General features: G+C 42.0%; 1 protein-coding gene across 22 annotated transcripts in view; it reads left to right on the top strand.

Moving 5' to 3' along the window:
• Window positions 1-16,195, top strand: part of SECISBP2 (SECIS binding protein 2) — a 39,598-nt gene that overhangs the window by 13,965 nt on the left and 9,438 nt on the right. For 17 of the 22 annotated variants that reach the window (XR_009541656.1, XM_060155514.1, XM_060155515.1 and 14 more), the window contains 7 exons: window positions 1,315-1,437; window positions 2,959-3,048; window positions 4,363-4,495; window positions 11,825-11,991; window positions 12,697-12,835; window positions 14,471-14,594; window positions 15,231-15,451. Coding sequence is in view for 21 of the 22 variants with exons in the window: in XM_060155514.1 (XP_060011497.1) it covers window positions 1,315-1,437; window positions 2,959-3,048; window positions 4,363-4,495; window positions 11,825-11,991; window positions 12,697-12,835; window positions 14,471-14,594; window positions 15,231-15,451 (997 nt within the window). In the remaining variant the exon portion in view is untranslated. The remainder of the gene's footprint in view (window positions 1-1,314; window positions 1,438-2,958; window positions 3,049-4,362; window positions 4,496-11,824; window positions 11,992-12,696; window positions 12,836-14,470; window positions 14,595-15,230; window positions 15,452-16,195) is intronic. The other 5 variants (XM_060155517.1, XM_060155522.1, XM_060155523.1 and 2 more) reach the window with 1 other exon arrangement.

Here is a 16,195-nt window from a genome sequence, read left to right on the forward strand (position 1 = left end):
CTTAAAATATCTGTGGACCATTTTGAATTCTTTACAAGAGAGATTCTGGCAGTAGCTTATGCTCTGGTATATAAAATACTGCAGTCTTTTGTCTGTTGATTTTACATTGCTTTTACCTACCAGGTACTGGTAGCAAGATAATTGTGTGCCACATTTTGCGATCATCATGTATGTTAATTGATTCTTGGTTAATTGCAGCTACTTACTATAAAATAGCATTTCAGAATCCATTTTTTCGTTTCAATTCAAATAATTTTAAGTTGTTATTTTTCAATCCCTAGATTTCTTTCTTGAAGAGCCTTTTTTACTGGGCTAGATTTTGGGTTTGATTTTCATTGTGTACTGATAACATTATTTTAAGTTGAAATATGGTCATATTTGTTTAGTGCTGGTTTCCTATCTTTTTGAGTGTTAGAATACTTTTTGATATCGAAAGTGTCTTTGACCATCCCACACAAACAGGAGCTGTGTGTTTATGCTTGGTTGATTGAGAAATCTCTGCTGGTAACAATTAATGGTGAAGTCAGACCTGTGTGCCTGTTCCCTACAGCTTTATGCACATACTTGTGAAACACAGGATGCGGCTGTGAGGCCCCTCCAAGTACACATGGAGACTGGCCAGCTCCAAGGCCCCGCTGGTGTCGGGGCGCAGGCTGCACAGTAGGCCACCAAGTCACCATCTAAATGAGCTTTTAACACTCTTAAGAGTTAACAGATTTTATTTTATTTTCCCAGCATCTTTTTAAAAATTATTTTTTAATTAGAGGTGTAAGAAAAGTTTATTTTTGAGAAGTCCCAAAATAAAGATGAGAAAATGAGGATCTCCTGTAATCCTATGACCCAGATGGCTTTGCATTGTGGTCATAATGTTTTTTTTCCCCCTTCTAAAACTTTCTGTATTGTGAATTTTTATTACTGAAATAGCACCTGTAATACTACAAGGATCTAATTATGGAAAAGGTCCTTTTCCCATAGCCCTTTGGTCCCCACCCCTCTAGGAGCCTCCATTAACAACTTGCTGTCTGTTTTACCTCAGGGCTTCTGAAAACATAAATAAAGATGTTTATTTTGTTTTAAGTTTTTTTTTTTTTTAAACAGAAATGCGGGGACTTCTCTGGAGGTCCAATGATTAAGACTTTGCCTTCCAGTGTAGGGGGTGCAGATTTGATCCCTGGTTGGGTAGTTAAGATTCCACATGTCTTGTGGCCAAAAAAACCCATAAAACAGAAGCAATATTGTAACAAATTCAATAAAGACTTTAAAAATGGTCCTAAAACCCCATGATTTTTGCTTTTTTTGTTGTTGTTGTTCTAGTCCAGAGCATCACAAGGTGACGATCCTGAGCAAAACGAAGCCTCAAGGAAGAATAAGAAAAAGAAAGAAAAGTCTAAATCAAAATATGAAGTCCTGACAGTTCAAGAGCCACCAAGGATTGAAGTATATTTACATTTATTACTCACCTTGTTTGATATAATAAATGGGTCTTCCTTAATAGAAATGGGTTCATACTGGTTGCTGAAGTAAAAATTCTCCAACATTTTCTTTAATAATTGTAGTGCTGGGCTTCCCTGGTGGTGCAGTGGTTGAGAGTCCGCCTGCCAATGCAGGGGACGCGGGTTCGTGCCCCGGTCCGGGAAGATCCCACGTGCCGCGGAGCGGCTGGGCCCGTGAGCCATGGCCGCTGAGCCTGTGCGTCCGGAGCCTGTGCTCCGCAATAGGAGAGGCCACAGCGGTGAGAGGCCCGTGTACTGCAAAAAAAAAAAAAAAAAAAAAAAATTGTAGTGCTAAAGAAAATAGTTGTCACCCATTTTCTTCAGTTCTTCATTTTGGTGTCCCCAGCGCAGTGCCCATCTCATAGCAGGTTCTCAGTAAACGAATGAATGGCCTAGAGAAAAAACTACTTGTATTGAAATTTAATGGTGTGTATGCCCTACTACTAATATATACCCCTCAGTATCTTCTGGTCTGTTTTTTTCTTTGCTTTGGCATGCTGGCTTCTGCAGGGCCTCCTTTTCTATCTAGATGTTCTGGTATAATATGCTCCACTATTGAGAGAAACTTAGAATACTGTAGATCTGTCGTGGACCCTGGTCAAGAAGAGAATATCATGAACTTCTGAAAGTGCTCTTTAAATTGTTGTCCAGTGATACTCCAAGAATGTCTCTGTTCTCCAAGGAGCCATCCTGGATCCTGATTATGTTTCTCATGGGTCTGCAGTACCAGACTCAGCAGCCTGGCTCCTGGTGCTGGCAGAAGGGTCTCTCAGTAGTACTCCCAGGCAGCCAGCTTAGGGTCAAGCCCAAGGTGTTCCCACAAACTCGAGGGGCTCCCAGGGCCTTTTGAACATTCCCTTGAGAGTAATGGGGTTGCATGTTTGAAAACCTATGACTGCGGTAGAGCATTATTGTTTGGGCCAACAAATAACTCATTATTTCTGCCCACATTTTTCACATAATTTCTCCAGGGTCCCTAAAATGTTGACAGAAGCACATAAGACATTTTAAAATGATTTAAACATTGTTTAGAGACCTGTTCCTTTGTTTCTTTTTTCTAGTCTAGGATCAGCACATGTGACAAGATGCTTACATCCCCTGAGTCCAGATTGATGGTTTCCCTACAGAAAAGCATAGTTGAAGGATGGGTGCTTGAAAACTCTTGTGCCAGTATGCTTGGGGCAGTTCGTAGACTGCTTGGTGAACCCACATCCTTGAGGCCCCTGCTCTCTGCCTCTGGAGCAGGGAGATTCAAACTGCGGTCCTTAACTTTGTTCTAAGAGTGAAATAAAGCCGAAGCACTTACATTAGTTTTTTGGTTTTGTTTTGACTGTTTTATAACACCTTTGAGCACTTTTATAAGGATATTTTTATGGAAAGAAAATAAGACCAAGGAACAGGTTGTAGTTGGGCTTATTTGATAATTGTGATTTGCGAAGAGCTAAAGGGTGTGTGGTTTACTTAGGATGCCGAGGAGTTTCCCAATCTGGCAGTTGCATCTGAAAGAAGAGACAGAGTAGAGTCACCGAAATTTCTGTCTAAACAGCAGCCACAGGTAATTTTTAGATTGAAACCACAATTGCTTTTGGCTTAACTTTTCTTGCTAAACTAAACTGAGAAAAACTGCTTTCCAGACTTCTTTGTGTATGGGGACAGGTGGTTTTGTTTTGATTCATTCCTTCATTGGGGAACCACATCCAGTGTGTTGAAACAAAGTTGCTCTTAAGCTAAAACTGCTTTATCACTTTTGAAATTAGGCTATTGGTAACTGCCATTGCTGTATCAGAAAGGAGGGGAACACAAACTGCCTAACTTGGATTTAAAGAAAAAACTTTGACTTAGTTTATTCAGGAAACAGAAGAATCTCTTTGTGAGGCAGTAATGTCTGACAGAAGGAAAAAAGAGAGCCACCAGCATTTCACTCAGGTAGTCAGGATCAGAGGAAGAAATGATTCTTCTCTTGCCTTAGCCCCACTGTGGATTCAGGAATGAACTTGTAGTTCATAATCTAGATGGAGAACTTGCATACTTTGGGCATGTTCGTTGTCATTTTGCCTTTCAAAGTGGGGTGATTGTTTTCACATTTGTGAAAAGTAAAATTCTAAACCCATGTATCTTTGCATTCCTATGTTGTAATTTGGTTATCTTCCATCCCTGCAGAGGTCTCTGTGGCTGCCTGTGCTGTGCTTAGCACTCACCCATTGCCATGAGCCCTCACCCAGCGTGAATTTGGCATCAGGGAAGAGAACAGTGGCGTGGGGCAGGAGTGGAGGTGTTAAAGCACAAGAGACAACACGTCCGTACACCCTTATACAGTCTCAAAACCCAAATCAGAATGATTTCAGAAATAACATTTGTTTAGAGTGTATCTGACTTTGCGCCTAAATATAATACTCACCTGCTGGGTGTGTTCTGGACTTGTATAAATTTTTGGTCATGCCTCCATGGTTTCATGGCACTTGGTTGGCTCACTTAGGCAATTGGAGAGCGAATGGTGTTAATGAGGCAGTAGTACCAACCAGCTAGCCCCACACATAAACTTTCGTAGCCCAGGACTTTATACAAGTCTTGGTTCCTTATCTGTAGATGTATGCTGTTATTCACAATGGAGATGCAGACGTATAAGTGGTTTAATTAAACCAGTGTTATGAAAGAAGGAGGAGAAAATAAACAACCTTGGTGGTAATATTGGCAGATAATTTGGAATTGACTGGGGTTTTAATTACTTTAATTTTTTTTAATTTTAAGATTTTTATAGTCCCTATATCTCTTTTATCTTATTAATTATATGATTTTTTATCATAAAATGAAAAGCACAATTTGTAAAATATAGTATTATAAATAAACTTCTGATTTTTGAACTTTTTAGAATAATTTTAAAAGTAGTGGAAAGAAGAGCCAAATTCCAGTACAGTTGGATTTGGGAGGAATGCTAACCGCATTGGAAAAGAAGCAGCACTCCCAGAATGCAAAGCAGTCCTCCAAACCAGTGGTGTTCTCAGGTAAAAGAGTCTTTTCATTTCAGACAAATGATTGAAGTCTTTTTCAGTAGACTATTTTGTGACTGTTTTTTCTTGTAATCAAAAGTTGTTTATATATGATCAAAATAATGTGGTGCTGGAATAAGGATAGTTATAGACCAGTAGAATAGAATTGAGAATCCAGAAATAAACACACATATCTATGGCCAGTGAATTTTTAACAGGGTTGTTGAGTTCATTAAAAGGACAAAGAACAATCATTTAAAAAATGGTCCTGGGGCAACTGGATTTCCACATGCTTAACAATGAAGTTGGACCGCCAACCTCACACCATATACAAAAATTAACTCAAAATGGATCAACAACTTAAATATAAGAGCTAAAACTTGAAACTCTTAGAAGAAAACAGAGGTAAATCTTCATGACCTTGGATTAGGTGATGAATTTTTAGAAAGGACACCAAAAGCACAAGCAACAAAAGCAAAAATAGATAAATTGGATTTCATCAAAATTAAAAACTTTTGTGTACCAAATGACATTATTAAGAAAATGAGAAGACAACTTATAGAATGGGAGAAAATATTTGAAAATCGTATAAGGATTTAAGATCCAAATATATAAGAACTCTTACAATTCAGTAACATTTAAAAAATGGGCAGAGCTCTTGAAAAGACATTTCTCCATGAGAAGGTATATGTACGGTCAATAACATGTGAAAAGATGCTCAACATTGGTAGTCATTAGAGAAACGCAACTTAAAACCACACTGAGGCAGTTCTTGAAACCTACTATGATAGCTCTAATCAGAAACATGGAAAATAACAAGTGTTTGTGGGGATTTGGAGAAATTGGAACTGTTGCTGATGGAAATGTTAAATGGTGCACTTACTTTGGAAGACAGTCCCATGGTTCTTCAGAATGCCAAATAGAGAGTTGTCATGTGACTTGGCAATTCCACTCCTCTGAATGTATCCAAAAGAATTAAAAACAGAGACTCAGACACTTGTACACCAGTGTTCATAGCAGCATTATTCGTAGTAGCCCAAAGATGGAAACACCCCAAATGTATATCAACAGATGAATGGGTAAGCAAAAGGTGGTATATACATACAATGGAATATTCAGCCTTAAAAAGGAAGGAAATTCTGTCATAGAAAGTAGATTAGCGGTTACCAGGGGTTGAGGGGAGTGGGGAATGAGGAGTTATTGTTTAATGGGGATAGATTTTTATTTCGGGGCATGAAAAAGTTCTGGGTATGGGTAGTGGTGATGTTTCCAACAACGTTGTGAACGCAATTGATGCCACTGAATTGTGAAGTGAAGAACGGTTAAAATAGTAGTTTCTATTTTATCACAAAATTTTTAAAGTTATTTAAGTACGATGATTTTAAGAAATAGGTCTTATTAAAAGGTGGGTTTTGGGGACTTCTCTGGTGGTCCAGTGGTAAAGAATCCACCTTCCAATGCAGGGGATGCAGGTTCAATCCCTGGTCAGGGAACTAGGTTCCCACATGCCACAGGGCAGCTAAGCCCATATGCCAAAACTCCTGAGCTCAAGCATCTCAGCTAGAGAGCCCATGTGTCACAAACTACAGAGCCCACGCACCCTGGAGCCTGCGCGCCACAGCTAGAGAAGAGAAAACCTGCGCACCACAACTATAGAGAACCCTGCACACTGCAGCAAAAGATCCCACGTGCCGCAACTAAGACCCGATGCAGCAAAAAATAGATAAACATTAAAAACAACAACAACATGGGTTTATGGGTTTTCCACTTGATGTGATGACTTGGTGTACCTAAAAGTCTTACGTAAGTGCCCTGTACAGGTTATAAATCTTCACCAGATTGAAATGAATTACCTGCCTGTCCATGGGAACGCAGCGGGTGGCAGTGTTGGCTTGGTAGTGATGCAGTCATTCTCTCCTCTGAAACACCTCTTAGAGCCAAGATAGTTAAAATTGGCAATATGTTATACAGAGAAATAATGCACATTTGCCACCATAGTCTTTTAAATATGTTTCCCTCTGAGACAGTTTATTTACTTTAAAAGTGAAAAATAGGTATCCAAGGAAATGGTAAAGAAGCTTACTTTTTTTGGTTTCTGAAGCATTTTAAAGCAATTTGTGGACATCATGTCATTTTACTTATAAATACCTCAATCTGCATCTCTAACTGATGGTGATTTTATTATGGCATTAATCCCAGAAAGGATAAACATGATTTGTCTCTTCAGGGGAGGGAGGTAGCATTTTTTTTCTTTTGAAAATTTTCAAACATCTGGAAAAACCGAATAAAATCATGCAGTGACCACCCATGTACTCACCATCTAGATTCTAATTTTTTTCAATCTCGTAATTTTTCCAGAGGTCAGCAAACTATGACCTGCTGGCTGCTGGCTGTAAAGTTTTTATTAGAACACAGCCAACACTTGTTCATTTAAGTATTATCTGTGGCTGCTTTTGAGTTATAATGGCAGTTGAGCATTGCAGTACGCATATGCTCATTAGCCTAAAATACTTGCTCTCTGGCCCTTTAAGGAAAAGTTTGCTGACCCCGATTTATCCATTCATCAATATGTTGTTTTTTATTTTTGCTGCATTTAAGGTCGGTTGCAGACACCACTGTATTTTACCCCCAAGTGTTACAGCATGCATATCATTTACTAGAATTCAGTATTTATTTATGGCTCTTCTTTTCCTTTGGAGGTAAAATATGCATTTAGTGACATGCACAGATCTTAAGTGCACCATTTGAAGCCTTTTGGCAAATGTGTAACTGTGTAACATAGACTCGTGGCTATGTAGGACATCGTCAACACCCTTGAAATTTTCCTCAGCCCCTTCCCATTCCAGTCATTCCCTGCTGCTACCCGCAGACAACCATGGTTCTGATTTTTTTTCTGCCATAGACTAGTTTGTCCTTGTTCTAGAACTTCATGTAAGTGGAATCTTAGTATATGCTTCTTTGTGTAAGTTTTCTTTCACTCGACACAATATTTTTGTGACTTACTTACACTGTAGATGTATGTCAGTAGTTCTTTTTGTTTTTTATTGAGATGAAATTCATGTAGCATAAAATTAACCATTTTACACTGTACAATTTAGTGGCGTTTAGTACATCCACAGTGTTGTGTAACCATCACCTCTGTCTAGTTCCTAATATTTTTATCACCCCAAAAGGAAACCCCTACCCGTTAAGCTCCCCATTTTCCTCCTTTCCCCAACCCCTGGCAACTACCTATGGATCTGCCTATTCTGACATTTTATATAAATGGAATCATATAGTTTGCGACCTTTTCTGTCAGTCTGCTTTCACTTAGCTTAATGTCTTTGATGTTCATCCATATTCATGTATCTTATTTCACCAGTGTTTGTGATCGAATCATATTCTGTTGACCACAATTTCTTTATCTATTGATGGACATTTAGGCTGTTTCCACCTTTTGTCTGTTGTGGATAATACTGCTGTGATTATTCATGTACAAGTATTTGAGTGTCTGTTTTCAATTCTCTTGGGAGAGTGGAATTGCTGGGCCACGTGGTATTTAGTTTATAAATTGCCAGACTGTTTTCCAAACTGCCTGTGTACCATATTACACTCACCAGTAATGTATGAATGTTCTCCTGGTTCCACATCCTCATCAACATTTGATATTGTTGGTCTTAATTTTAGCCATTCTGATGGGAGTGGAGGTGGGATTATTTTGAAGCTGAAAATTCTGAACACTCTCTGGCAGATGATTTTATATGGGCTGCTGAATGATATAGTCAGCAGTTTCCCAAATAGCCTTCTCATGGCTACAGCAGAAGTAAGTTTTAGTGAGTTTCATAGTGACCTTTATTAAAAGCCCAGAGTACAAATTTAAAATGTCTGAATGCAGTTAATTTAGCCCATGTACAGTGTGGCTGAGGCACCAGTCGACAGTGTGTCCCTGAACCCAGTGTTTCTTTTTCACACAGTATCCCCAGGATTGCCAACAATGGCACTGCCTGGGAGTGAGCTGAAAGTGCAGGTTCCAGGAACACCTCAGAAGTGGTACACTAGAACCACTTGGTATGGGAAGGGCAGTAGGTGTTTTTAACAAGCACACAGTGGGATTTTTTGTTTTGTTTTGTCTTTGTTTTTCACTTTTTTGTGGTGGAAAATTTGAAACATAATCAAAAGTAGAGAGAATATGATGAATACTGCCACCATGTGCCCATTACCCAGCTCCATCAGTTAACAACATTTTGCCAGTCTTGTTGCATCTGGAACTCTACTTTTTTTTTCTGAAGTACTTGTAGACATCAGGTCATTTAGCCTGTAAATACATCAGTATCTCTAATTGATGGTGATTTTGTTTTTAATTGAACCACTCTGCCATCCTCCCGTCTAATAATATTAATGATTATTTCTTGCTAGCATCTTGTATCCAGTCTGTATTTAAATTTCTTTGTCTCAATGATTTTGGTAATTTTATTCATTTCAGGATCCACAGTTTTATACATCACATGTGTGAGTAATTCTTACATATATCAAAACTTGGGACCACTGCCTTCTTAGATATTCCTCAAAGTTGCTTTTCTCAGCTCATCTTCTGTTTGGTAAAGGCCTGCAGTGTTGGCCTTTCCAGAGAAATCTGCAAAGTGCTTGGCCAACCGCTGATTCTGAAGAATGTAGCTTCTTGGGGAGCCTGCAGGGAAGTGTGTAAACTACTGACTGAGCATTCTAGATCTCCAGTCAAAGGTAAAAGCAGGAAAAGTGAGGGAACTACCTCTGAGGCTATATGAGGTGGCTATTCTGCAACTAGTTTCAAGTTGGACCTTTTAGATGCAGTTGTGTATGAAGTACATAAACAGTTTTGCAAGGAGTGGGGGCCTTCAATCAGATGATATTTTTAAGTATTTGAGGTTGTCAGATTGTAAGGTTGGGATTTTGGTAGTATTGAAAGGACATTTTGGTCAGAGATCCCAGGAATACCCAAATACTGACATGTCCATCACCTTCCTTTTTGACATCAGTAATGGAACCATTCTTTGCAGAAAAAGTAAAAATTAGGTAAGAGGAATTCAGGGTTCCTCTTTATTTTAGATGAGCCAGTACCAAGTACCCCTATGTGGGGCTTTTGTGCCAGAACACAACTTAAGCCTTTGGAGGCTTATGTTTATTCTGGAGCCCAAGTCAGGCCTTCCCAACTGGCTGGTCAGATTAAAGAGGAGGTGAATGCTTTTACCAGCAGCATAGGGAAGAGTAGCCCTGGCCACCTAGCAGACGGTGTGTTTAAGATATGTTTCTTGTAGACAGCATATAGTCGGAGCTTTCTTTTTTATACAGGCCAACAATCTCTGCCTGTTGAGTGGGGTGTTTTACTCATTCATGTTTAATGTAATTGTTACTTTGGTTGGATTTACTGCTGTTGCTATTTTTTTCTGATTCTTATTTATTCTTCTGTTCATCCTTAACTGCTTTATTTTATGTTAAATATAGAGTACCATTTTGATTCCTTTGTTGATTTTTTCCTTTACTTTAAAAATCCTATTTTCTTAAAAATAAAGTGGTTGCTTATAAATAAGTAAATTAAGCAATGAATTCTGTCATTGTTTATCTAGGAACATCTATATTTTACATTCATTTTTTGAAGGATAGTTTTGCCGGGTATAGAATTTTTGGTTGACTTTTTTTTCTCCCAATACTTTGAATGGCATTCCATTGCCCTCTTGCCTCCATTGTTGACAGTGAGACGTCAGATATTACTTGTCTTGTTGTTCCACTTTCTGTGGTGAGTTGTTTTTCCCTTGCTACTTTCCATAGTTTTTCTTTGTTTCCACCTTCAACAGTTTGACTATGATATGTCTAGGTGGGAATCTCTATATTTATCCTACCTTTGGTTGGGTACTGTTTATCCTATTTTGGCTTTGTAGATTAAAGTTTTCATCAAATTTGGGAAATTTAGGGCCATTATTTCTTCAGAATATTTTTTGTCTTTTCTCTTTCCTCTCCTGGCACTCCCATTATATGTATAGTGGTATGTTTGTTGTTGCTCCACAGGTCTCTTGAGGCTGTCTTCATTTTTTCAATCTTTTAAAATCTTTAAAATTTTTCTTTAAATTGAATAGTTTCTATTGATTTATCTTCATGTTCACTGATTTTTCTACCATCTCAAATCTGCTACTGAGCCTTTCTCCTTTGTTATTTGTATTTAATGAAATCCTGTGTTTTCATCTATTCTCATAGTTGCCTTGAAGTCTTGGTCATCTGTGTCCCACAGCTGGGAGCACTCAAAGACAGTTTCTGTTAACTTCCTTTTTTCTTTAGTATGGGTCACACTTCCTTGTTTCTTTGGAAGTTTGAAAAATTTTTTGTTGAATACTGAATATTTCAGTTAATATATTGTAGCAACTCTGGATTTGATTTTTTCCTTCTGAGAGTAGTGATTGTGCTGGGGTTTTTTTGTTTTGTTTTGTGTAAGGAACTGCCTTGGTCTGAATTTGGTGGCTGTCTTCCTCACAGTGTGTGGTTGTTGATGTCTCTGCTCAGTTATTTTTTTGTTGTTTTTATTTTGTTTTTGGCTTGCCTTTCCAGGAGTCACCCCTGTTGTCTACACAGCACTTTTAAAACATATTCCAAAATTAAGGAGGGTGGGTAAAATATATTTGGAAAAATACTGATGGTTGTTGAAGCTGGACAGTGAGTACCTGAGTTTGTTGTTATACATTCTCTTTTTCTTTGGTATGTGTTTAGAAATTTTCCTAATTAAAAAGTAGGGGGAAAGTATGAACAAGTTAACTATTTCCTTGGGAACAGGAACAAGGTGGGAAGTAGAACAGAACCATAGTATGCAGTTGAAGTGTACTGAGTAGTGATTGTGGTCATGTATTTACACTGTGCAGGGAATTTAGGAAAGTATGTTTATGTCTAGAAAACTCAAGAGAATCAACTTGAAATATAACTAGGATTTTATAAGGTAGTGAGGTAGAAGGTATGCATAGGGAAGCCAGTGGCCAACTCCTGCAAAGGCAGTGTCAACTGAAAATGGTGGAGTAAAAGGCATCTTGAATCTTAAGTACAAGCTACCCGGAAAAATTCTTAATCAAAAAATGAGACCCACACATCATCAGATTTTACTGAGCAACATAGGAGATTTGATTACAACATAGGAGATTTGATTACAACATAGGAGCAATATAGGAGATTTGATTACAGGGATAGGAAGCTGGTTCTCTAAGGGACAATTTGATGAGGATGAGGAAGGTTGTGGGGATGGGCGGGCAGCATAAGGAGCCCCTGAGACAGATCTGCAGCGAGCCTGCCCTCTGGAGCCAGGCAGGTGGCGGGCAGCAGCCTGAGCCATGTGTCCCTACTGTGTTGTAGTCGGGGCGGTGCCCGTCCTCTCCAAAGACTCCATGTCAGGGAAGAAGGGCCACCGCTTTGGCCAGGTGAAGATCCCGCACAACCCCTTAGACTCCAGCGCCCCCCTGATGAAGAAGGGGAAGCAGAGGGAGGTCCCCAAGGCCAAGAAGCCAACCTCGTTGAAAAAGGTGTGTGGTGTTTTGTTTGAAATTGGGCGCGAGAAAACCTACAGACTCTCCTGTATCTGTGTTACTCCTTTCGACTCTTACATTTTTAGATTTTAACCTTCACTCTCATTTGAAACTGCTCTTGTCAAGATGGGTACACGATTTTCTGAAAGATGGTCCCTTGCTCTTCCCACATGGTGTGCTAGAGCGAGTGAAGCAGGGTGCCTTAGCTGCTGGAGGGGGAGGCCTTATTTATTTATTTTAATGCTTTGGAATGACATGGACAGAAAACCAGAAATGGGGGAGTATGTTCTCATTCACATTTTTTACCCTCATTCTACCCAAGGCAATCTGTCTAGTGCTCAGATTTGGTAAATATTGGACACTTCCTGGCACACGTTCTTTGATTTAATTTTCAAAGCAGCCTGTGGAGTGTGGTGGGTCTCAGATGGAGGAAGGCATGTCTTGCCTGGGGCCAGGTAACAGTTGAGCTGCACAGTTGCATCAGAGCCCAGTTCTCACATGCCCTGCTCTGTGCACCCAGGGGGAACATGCTGCTCCTGGGCTGTGGGTGAGAGGGTTGGGCCCACCCATGGGGGTGGGTGGGGAGTAAGGGCACAAACAGGCACAGTGCCAACCAGCTTAACTTGGGTGGCTTATTTTGCAGAAGAGCTTATTTTTAAGTGCAAGTATTTAGATGTTTTGATCGTTTATTTAATTTTAAAGATTATTTTGAAAGAGCGGCAGGAGAGAAAGCAACAGCGTCTCCAAGAAAATGCTGTGAGCCCAGCTTTTGCCAGTGACGATGTGCAAGATGGAGAGAGCGGTGGTGACGACCAGGCCCTCGGGCAGCCTGACCCCTCAGGTACCGAGTTCTGTTGGTTTGCTTCTTAAAGAATCCTTCAGCGGGGGCGGCCGTATGCACAGCCAACTGTCTGGGCTTTGCCCAGCCCTTGTCCCTGTGTGGTAAAAGCACGTGGGCGTTGGGCCTTGGGAATGCAGAAGTTTTCAGTCTCCTAACTTGACAGTAAGAGGACGTCCCTATGGGCAGGTGGAGCTTCTGGTGCCTCTGCTTCTCAGGGGTGAGAGGGACAGAGGGGTGAGGCCCCTGAGTTCGATCTGTGTGACATTGGATGGTCCTCGCAATTTGAAGTGCCATGAGAATTAACACCATTAACTGCAGAGCTGCTTGCCCACAAGTGTGTGAGACATGGTGTCATACAAGAAATGGGTTAAGTAAGCATTTTAGTGAATTATACATTCAGAACAGTACACAAATCAGAAGCATATAGCTTGAGGACTTTATACCAAGTTCAAAATTGTATCAGCCCCACAGTCCCCATGATTCCTGCTCAAGGCCTCAGCCCTGTCTGCAGCCCTACCCGTGAGCTTTCAGGCTTTGTTCCAGTGGAATCTTGTAGTGTGTGCCCCTCTGGCCAGCAGTATATCTGTGGCCTGTAGAGGTAGTACCAGATTGTCATTGCTGCATAGCATCCAGGTATACAAACGTGCCAGGTGGCATGGGAGTGTTGTGGGCGTTTCCACTTTGGGGCTATTAGAAGCACAGGTACTGTGGCAGCGTGGGATGTATATAGGGGACGTGAGCACCCCTCCTGCTGGCATTTCCCCGGGGTGGATCTTGGGGTTGGGTCCACTGCCACCCAGCCTAGAGGTTCCTGCCATACAGGCTGCCAGGGGTTTTACAAGCTACGCATATGGGTGGTGGAGAGGCCAGCCACGGGACATTGTCTTTCCTGGTGGATGAACTCCTTCCTCTGGTGATGTTATTGCACTTGCACTTTGGAAGTGTCTAGAAGTAACAATTTGAGTGTTGTAAGCTGTTATTGAATCCTGTCTGATGGATTTAAACACACCTATTGTGGCTTTCCCAGTTTAGATGTTCAGCTTCTCTTTTAAGGGTTATTTGATAAAGGAATGGTTTCAGGCATTTGCAAAAAAATTGAGAACTAATAAACCTGCTTTTAAAACTTACTGATAAGAACTTCAGGTTAAATTTCAAAATTAAAAAATAAATTTGGCCCCTGAAACCACACATTTAAAAATGGTTAGGGAATTCCCTGGTGGTCCAGTGGTTAGGACTCCACGCTCTCACTGCCAGGGGCTCGGGTTCCATCCCTGGTTGGGGAACTAATATCCTTCATGCTGCGTGGTGTGGCCAAAAAAACCAAAAACAGTTAAAATGGTAAATTTTGCAAATATTTGCCGCAATAAAAATAAGAAATAACTAAATAAGGGACGGGGAGGCACCTCTAGGCAGTGCAGAGAGTCGCCCGGTTCTTCTGATTTCCCAAGCCATTCCCATCACTCCTCTGCCTGCTGTGACACTCGGTGGCCGTGTCTGGATGTGGCGGGTGTGTGCCGCCGAGTCTGGCTGCTCTGGCGACACTGCCGCTGTTGAGCATTCCCTGCCTCAGTCCCCGCAGTCTGTGTGTGGAGCCCTGGAGGGGCCATGCTGTGACTTCTTTCTCTAAAACTCCAGGGGGAACAGAAGAGTTGGTGTCCTGTGCTTCTGTGGCAGAGAGCAAGTCGGAAGACCAGCTGGGAGCTGAGCCCCAGAAGGAGGTGGACGCCTGCCCCAAGATCCACAGCCGGCGGTTCAGGGAGTGAGTGAGCCTGGCAGCTGTGCCTGCAGTGGGGCCTGGGGCACTGTGCTCACTCTGACACTGGGCGTTGAGTTCTTCGCCCACTGGCTCATCTGGGCCCCGGTGTTTGCATCCTCCCGGTGGAAGGTGGCTAGGACCTGGTTGTAACACATGCCAGGGCTACCTAATCTGCTCCCGAGAGGTCCTAGTGCCGTGATGCCAGAGGTGCCCTTGAATCCAAGCTGTGGTTGGGGGAACGGGTAGTGAGGTGACAGCCCGTTGCATCTGGGTTCCCCTCTCGTTGTGTAATTTCTGTATGTAATTTCTTAGGGCACTCCGCCTCCTTCCCTCCCACTTTTCTTCAGGATAGACTCCCCAAACATTTTTTTTCATGAGGAGAGGTGCCCGGGAGTGGCTGCCCTGGGGACATGGGGCCCAGAGGTCTTTTGTCCCTTATAGTTAGGGCTGGAGAGGATGCCTCCATCCATACCTTTCATAACATCCTATCAGGAGTTCCACCTTTTTGACTAGTATTGCTCATCAAAGCGTGATTTCTTGAAAGTGGCATGCTGTCCCCCTCATCTGAGGTGTGCCAGGAGCTGTGCGCTGGAGTGTCGCAGCCAGTGGAAACGTGACTGTGTCTAACGTTTCTTTCAGCTACTGCAGCCAGATGCTCAGTAAAGAAGTTGACGCTTGTGTTACGGACCTGCTGAAAGAGCTGGTTCGTTTCCAAGATCGTATGTACCAGAAAGATCCAGTCAAGGCTAAGACCAAACGCCGACTTGTGTTGGGGCTGAGGGAAGTTCTCAAACATCTGAAGCTCAAAAAGTTGAAATGCGTCATCATCTCCCCCAACTGTGAGAAGATACAGTCGAAAGGTAAGGGCGCTGTGGCGTCCCTGGCGTGTGGCCCCCTGCAGTACACACCCTCTGGCTGCCACACACGCATCAGCAGCTAAGGGGCACCGAGGCCTCGGCACCTCAGTTTGTTTCATTTTCTCTTAATTGAGTAATTTGTTTCCAGAGTTTATGGGATCAGCCAGTGCATTCCTCTGTGAGGCAGGCTGTGGTCTTCACAGTGTGGCTCAGCTGGCCTGCGCAGGCCTCTTGTGGTTACTGGTCACTCGCACCACAGAGGCTTTGTGACTGGCAGCTAGGCGGTCCCTGCATTGGGCTTTTGTCCGTTTTAAATGTGCTTGCTCAGTCTGTGACTAACTCATCTGTCCACTGATTAAAGATGGGTTTGTTGGGCTTCCCTGGTGGGACAGTGGTTGAGAATCTGCCTGCCAGTGCAGGGGACACGGGTTTGAGCCCTGGTCTGGGAAGATCCCACATGCCACGGAGCAACTGGGCCTATGAGCCACAACTACTGAGCCTGCGTGTCTGGAGCCTATGCTCCGCAACAAGAGAGGCCACAACAGTGAGAGGCCCGCGCATCGCAATGAAGAGTGGCCCCTGCTCGCCGCAACTAGAGAAAGCTCTCGCACAGAAATGAAGACCCAACACAGCCAAAAATAAATAAAAAGAACAACAACAACAAAAAGATGGGTTTGTCCAAGCACTTGGCCATCTTACTGATGCTGGAAGGTTGGTTCCGTTTTTCGGGATGTGATACGCTGGGCG

This window comes from Lagenorhynchus albirostris, chromosome 7, assembly GCF_949774975.1.
Source record: "Lagenorhynchus albirostris chromosome 7, mLagAlb1.1, whole genome shotgun sequence".
Lineage (NCBI taxonomy): Eukaryota > Metazoa > Chordata > Mammalia > Artiodactyla > Delphinidae > Lagenorhynchus > Lagenorhynchus albirostris.